This window comes from Schistocerca americana, chromosome 10, assembly GCF_021461395.2.
Source record: "Schistocerca americana isolate TAMUIC-IGC-003095 chromosome 10, iqSchAmer2.1, whole genome shotgun sequence".
Taxonomy (NCBI): domain Eukaryota; kingdom Metazoa; phylum Arthropoda; class Insecta; order Orthoptera; family Acrididae; genus Schistocerca; species Schistocerca americana.
This window is the reverse complement of record NC_060128.1, coordinates 178,461,983-178,477,882: the sequence shown is the minus strand read 5'-3', so window position 1 is coordinate 178,477,882 and position 15,900 is coordinate 178,461,983. Positions and strand designations below refer to the sequence as shown.

Sequence of the window (15,900 nt, the reverse complement as noted above, 5' to 3'; positions counted from 1 at the left end):
AACGGTGGTCCATGCGAGCCCTGCCACGCTTTTGTCGGCAATGGCGCTCTTCTTGCGGCCTGTAGATGACACAGATTGTTCTCTCTTCTTCTTCTTGGGTGTCTTTTTAAGGACACCCTTTCGCGCCGCAGCAGACGTTTTGTCCCACTCGCCTCCAAGGCGCGACAGCACGCTGGCGGTCTCGTGACGCTCCCTCTCTGCAGCTGGTAGCGTGCCAAGTGCTGGGTCATGCACCAGCACGTCGTCGTCGCCGGACGAACCTCCGTGGAAGATGCGGTCTGCCGTGGTCGGGACAGGCGCGGGCTTTGGCGGAGCAAGCTCTGCCAGAGGACGGACTGTCGCTCTCACATCGTCTCCTGCCGTTGCACGCGGGTGTTCGGATGATGCACGTTCGGGAGCATGCTCAACCGAGCGGCGATCCTTCACCTCGTTCTTCGGGACCAGCGCGCCAGGACGCATCCACGAACTCATCTCAGTGGAACGGCGGCACTGACACACCTACTCTCAACTGCGGCCAGCGCGCGACTGGCGATGAAGGTGGCCCTGGCGGCCGCGCCCGGAACTACTTTTACTACCGCAACTCACTTGTTACTCGCGGAAACAAAGCGCTTCTGGCGGCCGGCGTGGAACTAAGTTGACAGCTGCGATTCAGCTGAAGGCCTGATAAACTACGGGACACAGTGACGCATACATAATACGCAAACACTTAACTCCTACGGAGTAATAGGTGGCGTGTCGGAAGCTACGTTTGTGATCAGATTAGATTACATTCAATTTTCATTCCATAGATCCAAAAATGAGATGATTCTCGTGGGTGTGGAACAAGTCAGTTTCTGCATGCCATTCTTGACATTCATCAGTACGGACAATACTAACAAGTAAGTAATTAAGTTACAGCTGATTCTAACCGTTACTCGCTGCGCAAGAATTACTCTCGGTAAATATTACACAAATATGCTTCAGAAGTAACGTCATTAAGAGACATTGACTCTATTTGAGGCCTGTTTATGGAACTGCAAGAGATTTGTTGTGAAACAAATACGACAAAAATTTCACAGTGGGCAGAAGACCATACAATTTGCTGTTGAAGTAGTGTCACCGTAAATGTTTTGTATAAAAAAAAAAGTCCTGATGAAGACCCAGTTTTCCTTTATTAGACACCTGTTTTAGAGCGAAGACTGTTTTTATCTGCAAAAGGGGAGGGCGGGGGGGGGGGGGGGGGGGCAGAAATATAATGCAATGCATGGTTTGTGTGTCACATATATTACACAATTCCATTTGTGCTTCTCCCCTCCCTTTTATTATCTTGTGTCACTCCTGCTTAGAGACCAAACTTCTAAGCTGCAGTGGTCACAGCAAAACGTAACTAAGGAGCTTCAGTTGATCATAGTTGTTATGACTGGTGCATTTCTAAGCAAACTGAAGAAGCTTAATTTTTTCCTACTTCGCCTTTGAGTATGGAAATAAGAAACCATTGCCGTGATGTTTGTAACAACATATTCACATCAACATACTTGGCAAAAAAAAAAAAAAAAAAAAAAAAAAAAAAAAAAAAAAAAAAAAAAAATTGAACATATAGGTACGTAAACTCCATGCGCAGCATGTAACTGACCTGTGAATACAAAATGAGGGATAAGATGAGGGGATGAATCATCTGGTTACACTTAAAGCTCCATGTTGAGTAATGTAGAAACATTGGGTCCAGTGAGGAACCCAGGGATTGGGGGTCTTTGGAAGTGTTAGATTCCACCCATCTGCTTTGACACATGATGTAATGGTGTTTTTATTGTCGAATGTAATAACACATTCACTCTCAATCATACCTGCATAGGCATTGCCAACTTCTGCATGCGGGCAGTCCATTGCAAACTTTAGTCTGGTGTCGTGGTGTGTGATGTGACTGGTGTTTTTCAGTTGGTTTGTGTTTGTAGAAGTGGATGGTGTATTTGGTGGCACATTCTTCTGGTGGATGTTGATGTGCAGAATTGTTTGTGTAATGTGTGGTATTGGGTTTATTTGCATCTTTGTAATCATTTTGGTAATGTGGATTTGAATGTGTGTGCTTAGTTTCCAGTGGTTTGTTATAATTTATTGATGTCTGTGGTTTATGCATTTGGCATAGGTTGTGTGAAGTTTGTCGAACTCAGATTATTGATTTGTGTTTGGGCTGTGGATATCGAGGATTTCACTTGAGCTAGTTAGGTGAATGGAATTTTGAGATTCTGTGTTTCAAATTTGTGTGTGTTGGTTCTTTGATATCGAGGGCTTCTTTTCAGCTATATTTGTGAAGAGAATTTTCCTGTCCCACATTTCGAATATGTGTGTATTGTTTTTGTCTCGAGGGCTTATTTTGATATGTATAGGTGAAGGGAATTGTTCTATACTGCGTTTTGAATCTGTATTTGTTGATTTTTTGGTATCGAGGGCTCCGCTTAAGCTATATAAGTCAAGTGAAATGTTAGATTCCTGTGGTTTTTGCATTTGAGATGGTATGTTATATGTTGAGAGTTTCTTTGTTTGATTTGATGGATGTCGTTTGTTTTGGGGTGGTGGTGGTCTTTTTGTATTGGCATATATTTAGCTTGTTCCTACCTTAACCTGCCTATTTCTGATTGTTTTCCTGTTAGTTACCGTGTAATGTTGGAGTGAAATACCCCGCTGTTTAGCGCCCGTAAACCTCAAACACACACACACTTGGAGTGAAATATTTTCATATCCTTTTTTTTTCATTTGCATGTGTATGTGGTGAAATGGTTGCTATATTCTATATGCTGGAAGTAGGCATTTGTGCCATTTTGCTGATGCCTGTGCTTTAAAGTGCAATGCCTTATGTTATGTAAATGACAACTGAGATATTTTTGATTGTATTTTTCAGTTGAAAATGTTGGTCTTATGTTTTGTTTGTAATACTAGTATGTTGTTCACTGAAATTGAAACTTCTTTAGATTAAAACAGTGTGCCAGACCAGGACTTGAACTGTTGCCTTTCAAGGGCAAGTCTTCTACAGACTGAGTTATGTGAGCATGACCCATGATCTGCCCTCACAGCTTCTCCTGCCTTATAGACTTTGCATAAGCTCTCTGCCATACCAAATGTTATTCATTTCTTGTGGGTGATGGCTTAGAGCTTTTAGTTTACTAGATCTATACATGTCTGGTGATGGTGCTGATCCATCAGAGGGAATAATCTTGTCGAAGTAGCAGTAATAAATGGAATTGTAGTGTAGCAGAGGGATAGATTAGGTGGAAAGCTGATAGTTTGCTTGTTAAATGGAGTTTGTGGTCACAGACTGCTCAGTAGTGTAGCCTGAAGCCTAGGTTAGATTGTAAAGTGATGGTTAGGATGTGAATTGGCAGAACCAATGAATGTCATGACAATCTTATTAGGCCTATTAAACATTGTGTGTTCCATATTGATACCTACATCCATGATCAAAAGCCCTGTTTTCCCACTGTGTGTGATATATTTTCAAATTTTTAAAGGGCTTGAAGGCATTAGTAAGATGGACAGGGGTCCTGTTAATCTACCATACTTTATTGAACTCTGTGTGTGTGTGTGTGTGTGTGTGTGTGTGTGTGTGTGTGTGTGTGTGTGTGTGTGTGTGTGTGGTATTCACTGTTTTCTTTGTTTGTTTCAGTGCCTGCAAGAATCTCTGACTTCCTCATCACCAGAATTTTCAAACTGCAAGGCATCTGAAGGCAGACAGGGCAGAAAAATGGCTTCACAACCTGAGCATAGTGGTGGTTGCCATACGGCTAGTGAAGACGTCAAAGTGTGTCGGAGCAGTGCACCACCCGAACTGCCTCCTCCCATTGCCAGTTCTGCTTCGCAAAATGTTGGGCACACGCATTCCCATTCAGATGTATCAGATACTAATTTGAACACTCAGCAGTTGGAAATTGCAGTTTCTGATGCAGCTGATGGCACAGTGCGTGACACCTGGTGTCCAAGCATTGATGACTTACCAGATGAGATTCTGATAAAGATCTTCTCTTACATGTCTTTCAGTGAACTCGTAGATGTAGTACAGAAAGTGTGCTCTCGTTGGAGAAGGCTGTCCCAAGATTTGGAGTTGTGGGCTGACAAGGAGTACCATATCAGGTAAGAAACATACTAATATGTAACATGTGAGTTGTGCAGTTGTTCTGCATTAAAGATATATAGTGGGGTCATACTTTATCTCATATATTCTACCTTGGATGTGGTAATCTTTGGATTTGAAAGTATTGTCAGCTTACTTCAGATCATTGCAATATTCTAGTTTTAAAATGGATTAAAAACAGTCTGCACCACAATAAAATATCTATGAGGAGAATAGGAAAATGACGCACAATAATTTTTTCCTCCCTCAGTACTGCAGCTGGTGTGTTGAACTTTCATGATGACATCGTTTGTAGTTTGCACAATGGAGATTATTTTGTTTTCATGTGCAGCTGTAATGAGAGAAGCCTGAGCTACAAAACAATCATGATGCCCTTGTGAAGAGTAACAAATTGTAGTTAGATATTTGTCAGCTAAAGGGCATAAAACAAGCAAAATTCACAGGGACATGCATGGCACATATGGGGACGACTGTACTTGGAGCATTTAGCTATACATTGAGCCTACTCAATGTAGCCTCCATCAGCTGTGAAGTATCTGATTCAAAGTTCTTTCCATGATCTAAACGCCCTTTTGTAAAATTTTGGGGATTGACTTTTATACCATCGCTTGACACAGGAAATATAATGGAGCCAAATCCGGACTGTAGGGAGGATGAGGAACAATTTTCCAACCCATTTTCCTTATTTCCTCCTGCGTCATAAGGGCTGTATGGGGTTTGGCATTGTCATGGTGTAGTCTGATGAGCTGACCCTGAAGCTGTGCTCTGTGTGTCTTGATGGCATGTCACAGCTTGTCCAGTGACAAACATTAATGGTCGCGGTTAATTGTGGAGCCATGTTCCAAAAAGTCAATGAAGATGACACCACACTGATCCCAGCCTGCTGTTTGTCAAAGCCTTGTACCCGGATGATACCACTCCATGGGTTGGGTTTTGCACTCAGGTTCGGACAAAACAACCATGTTTCATCCTGGGTAATGATGCCATCAAAACACTCTTCAGTAAAGGTCTTCATGAGACCCTTGCACACATTCTTCCTCATAATTTTCATTTCTCTTGTCAATAATGTAGGCACCCAATGTGCACAGATTTTTCCATATTCTAGTGACTGTACCAGTGATACCACACTACCCAATGACAAACGAGTCATTTCAGCAAGCTGTCGTGTCGTGACACATCTGTCTTTTTGGATTATTTGATCAATGGTCTCCTTATTCACATCACTCACTGCCAACGGTGGTCTACTGCATCGTGGATTGTCCAGTAGAGAGAAATCATCTTCTTTAAACCTCTGCAACCACTGCTGGATACTGCTGCGATCCATTGTGTCCTTTCCATAAACAGGGAGCAACTTTCTGTGAATTGATGTGGCAGAGTCATCACTGGTCTTGAAGAGGAACTCCACAATTGACCATTGTCGCAACCTGATATCCACTTCATGGTCCATTATGGCTCACGTGTAAATAAAAGAAAATACTTTTATATACCAACTTGTAGCTAAATGTTCCAAGTATGTTCACAAGAAATTTCATTCTCCTCCTGCAAAAAATAAAATTAGAGGCGACTGTGCAAAACTTTTTGAATGCCCTTTGTACATATGTGGTAGGTTGCAATGATGCGTGCACTTCACATAGTTAAGAAAGGTTTACATTGAGAGAATGAGAGTTTCTCTTTGCTTCTGTCCTTTTATATGTGTGCATCTACCCATTCATTTTTCTTATTCTCATTTTTATCCTGGTGGACTTTTAGAAAATTCAAAAAAGTCAGGGGGTGACTGTGCAACTTAAATATGTTTCTGCCCAATTCCAGCAACTACTTTTCACCAGATTGGAACAAAATGAGATACATGTGTTTATAAAAAATTGTGAAGTTTACAATGAGATCTGTTTCCTGTAACAACTGGGGTATGTTCTCTCGTGTGTGTGTGTGTGTCAAAAACCTGGAAGTGTTGAAGAATATGGTACAGCCAGTAGGTTGTGCCCAACAACAATACCAACCAGAACGGTGGCTATGACATAGCGTCACACACTTTAAATTCACAGTATTGAGACCTCTTTGTGACTATGGAGGTACGGGCTGTGATGTTCTTGTTCTTAACACATTCAAATATGTTTTAAAATTGGAATTCACGAAGTATATGAAAGATAACAAAAATCCACTACGTAGATACATTTACTACAGGTTAGAATCTCTCTCTCTCTCTCTCTCTCTCTCTCTCTCTCTCTCTCTCTCTCTCTCTCTCTCTCTCTCTGCTGTTGTTTGGTTAGATTTATTGAACCACAACAGGACTAAAACAAAACAAGTAGCACTGGAGTTAATTCTCTTCCTGTAGAATAGAAGACAACAATCATTTGTAGGTGGTAGTTCAAACCATATATGGTCAGTAATATAGCTGTGACATCCCAGGTAAGGAAGAAAAAATAAAGCCCTATCATTCACTGAAGACCAAAAGTTTATTTACCAAGTGACTGTAGCTCTCTTTTTACAAAAATTCATATAATCATTAATAAAATATGTATTATAATACATAACATTAAATTCAGGATTGAAAGAGTAACAGATTTTAAAAAGATGCTAACTACATGTTTTGAGAACAAGCACTTACTGAGAAATCTAAAATTGCATTCAGCACCAAGTTCAAAGATATCTCAGTACTTTTTTTTTTTGATTTGTAGGCCTTTGTCATTAAATAGAATAACATACCTAAAATTGCATTCAGTACTGAGTTCAAAGATATCTCATTACTTTTTTTTTATTTGTAGGTCTATGCTATTAAATGGAATACACACACCTAGGATTGTAATGACTATATTATAAATCAAAACAATCTGTTCTCTCATCATGGTTGAAGGATACAGAAGATAAATGTGAATTTAGAAACAAATTATATGGTGAACATGAGAAATATTAAAATTTAATTATGCTACTAAAGCTTAGGACAGTGTGCAAACCTGAATGAATCTGTCTTAATGTTACCGAGTAGTAAAAGATGATGTTCTTTACATACAACTGAATACTGAAATGTCTTTTTTTTTTTTTTTTGACACGAAATAAATCACCATTAGTTGCTACTCACCATGTAGCGGAGATGCTGAGTCACAGATAGGCACAACAAAAAGCTGTCAGAAAATGAGCTTTCAGTCAACAAGGCCTTTGTTGGAGATAGAACGTTCACACACATGCACACGCAAATACAGCTCACACACATGTGACCACAGTCTTGAACTCCTGAGGCCACAGTCAGAGACTGCAGTTGTGTGTGTGTGTGTGTGTGTGTGTGTGTGTGTGTGTGTGTGTGTGTGTGTGTATATTGTTACATTCCATTCTGGATTTTCCATTGTTAAATTACTATTAGTATCATTTACTGCCCCTCTCATTTCTTGCTTCCAATTTCCCAGTCTTTTTGTGTAGGCAGACTCCTTCCTGAAGGCCTCTGGTCTCCATCGCCCCATTGCAGGATAGTAACCACGTTTCCTTTTCCTTTCTTGTGCATTGTGTTAATTTTGCCCACTGGTGGTCATGTAGTCTTTCTAGATGGCCAACCCTGATAGCTATTTTGTTTCTGTTGAGACAGTTATTGCTGGCTCCCATAATCTCTCTTATTGTGTTACTCTTCATTTGGTCTATCCTTGTAATGCCCCAACTCCTCGCCTTCATCTCCATGCACTGTATGTAGCAGTACTATCAACAATGATTTTCCTTGAGAATTTTGAGCAGCTTAGTCTTTGGGAAAATCTATAAACACACAACAACGTCTTTCTTTGTGCTTTTTTGTCTTATTGCTACTCCAGGGAATGGAGTGAGATATCTTGTTGCTTTTTATACTTGATTCATTTGTCATTTGTATCAACATTGGTCCAGCTATTGGATGACTGTGATACTTTCAAGTACCTGACACCCTCATATCCTATGTCATCTAAGTCTTCTGCTTATTCCAGCTACAATAACCTGATTGTCAAGCTCTACATAAGAATGAAATGAGTAAATAAATAAAATCAAGATTCGGCATACTCTGTTGCAGAGATCCACACAGTGATTCAGCTGGTTACTCTGAGTAGCTGCAAAATATGAAACATGAAAACAATAACAAGATGTGTAGACAGATGGAGGAAGTGGTTGAAGATAGATTTGTTAGCTCACTGCTTCACTCCACATGTCCATTTTCGTTTTTGCTGTCTTCTGTAAAAATCTTAAGACACTTTTTGCTGCTATTTTATTTCTAACTTAAATTTTAATTTAGCCTGTTAACTCTTGTGTTCTGTGAGTATTGGATGTGTTTACTACTCATTTCCTACAAGCCTTTCATTTCTGTGGTGTCAAGAAACCAGTGATTTCGAAACTTAACGTTGGTCTTGCTCCTACATTTTTGTGTGCATGTTTGTTATCATTTAGTGTTTTTATCCATTTGCTTCTGGCTTAATTTGTGACAAAACTTCTGACTACTACAGACTGTCTCTCCTGCATGTCTGAGATACTATTAAGGAATGAGCTGACAGAAAAGAACTGCAACACCAAGGAGTTGCGCGACATAAAAGAAAGTTAGTAGGCATATTTCCACATTGGAAAGATTTTGTCCCTTCAAATTTTGCACCAGTCACATAAGAGTGGCACTAGTTGCAACACCGTGAGGATGCATATCAGACTTGCTGTAAATACACACTGTAAAAGTCACGAGTGTTAGTTCCTGTTGTGAATTGGCAGGAGCCAATTCACGGAGTTTGGAGGAAGCCGAAAGGCATGCGTTTAAGCACACTCAGGCTGGCGTGAGGTTTGGAAAATGACAAGGAATTATAGTAGCCAAAAATAGTACACAGCTTCTGGAATACTTAACTTTAATCCATAATTCGTGAACATCGCTCTTGACGGTACATGTTTTACAATCTCAATATTAACTGGTAATCACGCCTTGCTAGGTCGTAGCAAATGATGTAGCTGAAGGCTATGCTAACTATCGTCTCGGCAAATGAGAGCTTAGTTTGTCAGTGTACCATTCCTAGCAACGTCGGCTGTACAACTGGGGCGAGTGCTAGGAAGTCTCTCTAGACCTGCCGTGTGGCGGCGCTCGGTCTGCGATCACTGACAGTGGCGACACGCTGGTCCGACGTATACTAACGGACCGCGGCTGATTTAAAGGCTACCACCTAGCAAGTGTGGTGTCTGGGGGTGACACCACAGTTCCTTTGAGACTGTATGTGGTGAGGTGAGTCGATACTAGTCAAGAATACCTTTAAGGTGACAAAGACACCATATCGACACACAACTGTGTTCGAACAAGGTAGTGTAATAGGGCTACGAGAAGCCGGATGTTCCTTCTGTGATACTGCAGAAAGGCTCGGCAGGAATGTGGCCATTGTATAGGATTGCTGGCAGTGGTGGTCACGAGAATGTACAGTTGCGAGAAGACTCGGCTCCAGATGGCCACTACTGAGAGGGAAGAGTGTCATTTTCGGTGCATGGCTCTGGTGCATTGTACTGCATCTGCAGCAGCAGTTGGCACTATAGTGACACAAAAAACTGTTACAGATAGGTTACTTGAAGGACAGCCCCAAGTCAGACACCCTGTGGCGTGCATTCCACTGAACCCTGTGAGAGCCATGAGAGCAAGATGAGTTCTATTGTTGTTTCTGAAAGCTGGTTATGCCTCGGTGCCAGTAGTGGCCGTGTGTCCGTTAGGAGGAAGCCAGTAGAGAGCCTGCAACCAACCTGTGTCCATGCTAGATATGGATTTGCAGACCGGAGTGTGATTGTGTAAGACAGCAAGTGCATTCTCGCAGTTGTCTTATACACTCTGACTGCAAATTTGCTTGTCATTGTGGTGATTCAACCTGCCTTTCATTCCAGGGGGTATTTTCCAACAGGATAACTCTCTCTCTCTCTCTCTCTCTCTCTCTCTCTCTCTCTCTCTCTCTCTCTCTCTCTCTCTCTCTCATACCACTGTTCTAGCCCTACGTGCTCTACAGAGTGGCAACACGTCGCCTCGACACGCTCGATCGTCAGATCTGTCTCCGATCGAGGACGTAGGAGCGTCATCAGATGAAAACTCCAGTGTCATCCACAACTGGCATTAACTGTCCCTGTATTGACTGACAAAGTGTAATAGACATAGAAATCCATTCCACAAACTGACACCTGCTACCAGTACAGCACAAGCATGCATGTTTGCATGCTTGCATTCTCAATATTCTGGTGGTTACACTAGTTATTAATGTACCAGCATTTCGCATTTGCAGTGACTTATCTTGTACTCAAATTAACCTGTGATCTTGCAATGTTAATCACTTAAATATGTAATATAGACCAATGTATTTGCAAACTTTCATTACTCTACATTTATTACTTTTTGGTGTCCACACCCAGTAACTGAGTGGTCAGTGTGACAGAATGTCAATCCTAAGGGCTCGGGCTCAATTTCCGGCTGGGTTGGAGATTTTCTCTGCTCGGGGACTGGGTGTTGCATCGTCATCATCATTTGATCCCCATCGACGTGCGAGGTGCTGAAGTGGCTTCAAATCGAAAGACTTGCACCCGACGAACGGTCTACCCGACAGGAGGCGCTAGTCACATAACATTTACATTTATTCCTTTTTGGTGCTGCGATTTTTTTCCATTAGTGTATTTCTGTTACAGAGACTCGAGTGCGATAGATTCAGATAGCTGTAAGGGTGGCACGACTGACCGGGAGGCAATACAGACCTTCTGCGACACCCCGAACCTGCGAATTGTGTGCATGCGGCGTGGTGCCACGTCCCGTGTCTTCCGTGCTCTCTATAACAATTGCCAGAAGCTCTCGGAGCTGCAGATGCACGTCACCCAGAAACTCAGCTACTCTGTAAGTGTTACTTTATTTGGATTAGTGTATTGCTCTTCATGTTCGAGGTTATCACTTTTTTGTTCTCAATATCTGTAGGTAACTAAACCTTCCAACGGTTACACGGAGCGTTCATTCACACCCTGAACCTTATTCTTAGGAGATATACGATATTTTTGTACTGAGCTTTTGTTAGAGCTATAATTTTCTGCCAAAAATTTGGTCTTTGGCAGAGAGAGGCAAGACACAGTGGAACAGGTGTCTATGCTCCAATGTTTATATACTTAAAGATGCAATATTTAACAATATCTACTGGTTCTGTTTCCACTGTATTTGCTTTTGAAACTGGTAACAAACAATTTGAGCACCTACGCCTGTAGTTCCTGTGCTCTGCACAGCAGGGAGCAAAACATACCTACGACCATACCTAGTCCAAAAAGGCAGGTGTTACTGATGAAATAACACTGGCATAATTTGTATTACGTTAGTCCATAAGTTCATAGTGTTTTTGTTTTGTATTTTGGGAATTTGGTTCCTATCGGTTTATTTATTGAGTGTCATTTTTTATTTTATTTCACTGTAGTTATTTGAGTTTACATTTTGTCATTTGGAGACAGTGGATGCTAAAAACTGGAGTGCCAAGTGAAGAAATCAGAACATTTCCAAAATATTCTTTCGCCTGACTTCAATAGAGGGGTGACAGTAGTGGAGGGTGTATGTGGATAATACCAATGGAGAGAGAGCATCTAAAGAAAATGGTATCTTGTTTTAAAGAGTATCATTCCGACATTAGTGACTCTCCACATTCGTATAGACATATGAGGTTTGATGTAGATCATTTAAATACATTAATCTACAGTGATCCACATCAGTGTGCTTGAGAACAGGCAGATGTTATGAACTGTGTTCATTCCACTATCGTGTGACATTTTCATGCAATGGGGAAGGTTCAAATATAGGGTGTAAGGGTACCACACGCTCCAAGCCAAAATCACAAAAAATCTGTGGGTGGCCATATGTGCGTCTCTGCTTGCTCGTCATCAATTGGCTCATAAACAACACTTAACATTGCTATCCTGTATTGTTATTGGTGATGAGAAATGGAGGCTTTTTGCTAATAAAAGAAAAAGAAAGGAATGGTCGAGCCCAAACAAATCAGAAACTCCTCATACAAAGACCTGCGCACATCCACAAAAGGTAATGTTACACATCTGGTGGACCAGTGGCAGTGTGGTGTCCTACGAATTACTTCCCCAAGTTGTAACCATCACTGCTGATATTTACTGTCAATAACAGTGATGTCTTGCAGATGCAATTCGAGAACAGCAACCAGGGAGAATGCGTGAAGTGATGTTACTCCATGGTAACACCCGCCTGTATTCTGCTAGACTGACAAAAAAACACTATACAGTAGTTGAGTTGGGAAGTCATTTATCACGCATCTTATTCACCTGATCTTGCATCCTCAGATTTTCAACTTTTTTGCTCTCTAGTGAACAACCTTCAAGGAACGTCCTTTCTGGATGAAAATGCACTCCAAACATGGCCTGACTAGTTCTTCACCTCGAACCGTACGATTTCTACAGTCGTGGAATTGCAGGGCTACTCCAGTGTTGGCAAACTGTTGTAAATAGTGAAGGAAGATATATTATTGATGAAAAAAGTCTCTGTTATGTGTAGCTGTTGTGTTTATTAATCTTACGGAAAAATGCTACAAACTTATGCACCGACGTAATACATCACTCTTGCCGAGTTAAGCAAAGTGTACAACATTCACAAAGTCTTAACCGACAAGGACTCACTGCAGTGGCAGTTGGCTGAGCTCTGGGTACATGTGAATCCTGTGCTAATGTGGATGTGCCCAGTTGCTGATGCCTTTCGACCCACATCGGTGGCACTGCAATCTGGGAACTTACCTGCCTTACCTTAATGGACATTTTCTTGCATTGTGCTTCTGTTGGTGACACATTCACAAAATTTTGATGAAATTGTGGGCCAGAGAAAACCTTGGTTGGGCAGAAAGTAAGTAACCAACAGTTCTGATAAAAGCAGACTATTCTTGAAATCCGGTGTCTTCCAGTTAAGCTGGTTTACGTCAGTACGATAGAGAGTTGTGCACCAGGTCAGAATTTGAGGAGGCTTCGCGGAAGACACTGATTCTGAATAATTGTCTTCCTGAGGGACATTTTATGGACTTAATGGTCCCAGAGGGAGATAATTCAACATGCGAGCACAACATCCACACATCTGCAGATCACACTCAGGTGCCTGTTATTCTACTCTCAAAGAGTGCAAAAAAAAAAAAAGAACACCTATATCTTTCTGTGCGAGCTCTTATTTCCCTTATTTTATTATGACAATCATTTCTCTCTATGTAGGTCAGTGTCAACAAAATATTTTGCATTTGAAGGAGAAAGTTGATGATTGAAATTTCATGAGATCCCACCCCAATGACAAATGCCTGTTTTAATGATGTGCATCCCAAATCCTGTATTGTGCTGCGACACTCTTCTTCTGTCTCTCAACAATATAAAATGTGCTGCCCTTTTTTTGAACTTTCTCGATGTACCCTGTTAATCTACCTGGTAAGGATCCCACACCACGCAGCAGTACTCCAAAAGGACAGACAGGCGTAGTGTAGGCAATCTCTTTAGTAGATCTGTTGCATCTTTTAAGCATTCTGCTAATAAAATGCAGTCTTTGGTTCATCTTCGCCCAATATTTTCTGTGTGTTCTTTCCAGTTTAAGTTGTTTATAATTGTATTTCCTAGGTATTTAGTTGACTTTACAGGCTTTAGGTTTTATTGATTAATTGTGGAAACAAAGTTTAATGGACTCCTTTCAGCACTCATGTTGGATGACCTCACACTTTTCATTATTTAGGCTCAATTGCCAATTTTCACACTGTAAAGATATCTTATGTAAATTGTTTTGAAATTGATTTTAGTCTTCTGATGACTTTACAAGACAGCATCATCTGTGAACAACCTAAGATGACTGCTCAGAATGTCTCCTAAATCATTTATATAGATAACAAACAGCAAAGGTCTTATAACACTTCCTTGGGGAATGCCAGGAATCACTTCTGTTTAACTCAATGACTTTGTCAGTCACTTTGAACTGAGACCTCTCTGATAGGAAATCACAGAACTGAGACAATCCCCAAGACTGGTGATCTTTTACAGAAGCTCGAAATTTAGTGTGGTCTTCAATGTGAGATGCTTATAATAGTTTCCACACCAAAACTCTGCCTCCAAAATTGATGACAGTGCTGCTAAAGCAGAGTTACTGAATGCTTCCAAAAGCATGCAATTTGATTACAAGCTGCTTGCGAGGTGCAGAGTCAAAAGCATTCTGGAAATCTAGAAATATGAAACCAATTTGAAATCCCTTGACAATAGGACTCATTACGTCTTATGATTAAAGAGAGTTGTGTATCACAAGAGTGATGTTTAGAAAATCCGTGTTTACTATGTGTCAGTAGGCTGTTTCTTTCATGGTAATTCATAATGTTCAGACACAAGATATGCTCCAAAATCCAGCTGCATATCGGTTTTAATGATACAGGCATGTAATGTAGTGGATTATTCCTATTGCCTTTCTTGAATATTGGTGTGACCTGTGCAGCTTTCGAGTCTTTGAATATGGATCTTTCATCGAACGAGCTGCTGTATAAAATTGTTAAGTATGGAGCTATAACATCAGTATACTCTGAAAGGAACCTAGTTAGTATAGTGCCTGGGTCAGAAGACTTGCTTTTATTAAGTGATTTAAGTTGCTTCACTACTCTGAGGACACTACTTCTAAGGTACTCATGTTGGCAGCTGTTCTTGATTTGAGTCCACAGCTCGTGGTCTAATGGCTAGCGTTGCTGCCTTTGGATCACAGGTTCGGTTCCCAGCTGGGTTAGGGATTTTCTCTGCCCAGGGGCTGGGTGTTTGTGTTGTCATCATCATCATCATCATCATCATCATCATCATCATCATTTGTGACAGTGGCTAGATTGGACTGTGTAAAAAACTAGACTGTGAGAAAAATTGGACCTTTGTATGGGCGCTGATGACTGCACAGTTGAGCACCCCACAAACCAATAATCATCATCATCATCATCATCATCATCATCATCATCATCATCATCATGATTTGAATTCTGGAATATTTACTCTCTCTTCTTTGGTAAAAGAATTTTGGAAGCATGAATTTAGTAACTCTGCTTCAGCAGCACTGTCATCATTTTTGGAGGCAGAGTTGTGGTGTGGGAACTGTTATAAGCACCTCACATTGAAGACCACACTAAATTTCGAGCTTCTGTAAAAGATCACCAGTCTTGGGGATTTTTAATTCATTTAAATTTGGCATGCTTTTGTCGTTGTTTCTGCAACAGTATTCTGACCTGTTTTGTGTTCCAATCAGCTCCATTGTTTGTTTGTTTATCTCTCAGTTGCTGTTGATGCTATTTCTTTGAATTCAAGTCACATCTGGTCTACAGTTAAATTGTTAATTTTGGAAGGAGTGGAGATTGTCTCTCAGGAAGACATAAAGGGAATCTTTATCTGATTTTTTGAATAGGTATGTTTTTCATTTATTTTTGGAGGATTTGGGAATTGCAGCATTCAATCTCACTATGACAACCCTGTGTTCACTAATCCATATGTCTGTTTTGATACTTGTATTATTTGTTGCTAAGAAGTCATCTGTGTTTTCATAACCATTTACTTTTCGAGTTGGCTGATTAACTAATTGCTCAAAATAATTTTCACAGAAAGTGATCAGCAAAATTTTGGATGACATTCTAAACACCACAATATTTAAGATACTGCAAACCGCCATTCAAGATAAGATTCTCCACTACTATTGCATTTACCTACTCAGTTGGAACCATAATGTCATCAGCTATTTTCTACCACGACACTGAGAATATATGTGATAAGGTAGTGAACATAGCCCTGCTTACCAGTGCTGTTTTAAGATGTGATACAGCACAGCAGCG

At 40.8% G+C, this 15,900-nt stretch overlaps 1 protein-coding gene across 3 annotated transcripts in view; it reads left to right on the top strand.

Annotated features, from left to right (window-relative positions):
* The first annotated feature begins 628 nt into the window (after positions 1 to 628).
* Positions 629 to 15,900, top strand: part of LOC124552488 (F-box/LRR-repeat protein fbxl-1-like) — a 58,198-nt gene continuing 42,926 nt past the window's right edge. For all 3 annotated transcript variants that reach the window (XR_006967923.1, XR_006967922.1, XM_047126771.1), the window contains exons 1-3: positions 629 to 878; positions 3,638 to 4,101; positions 10,730 to 10,931. Coding sequence is in view for 1 of the 3 variants with exons in the window: in XM_047126771.1 (XP_046982727.1) it covers positions 3,716 to 4,101; positions 10,730 to 10,931 (588 nt within the window). In the remaining 2 variants the exon portion in view is untranslated. The remainder of the gene's footprint in view (positions 879 to 3,637; positions 4,102 to 10,729; positions 10,932 to 15,900) is intronic.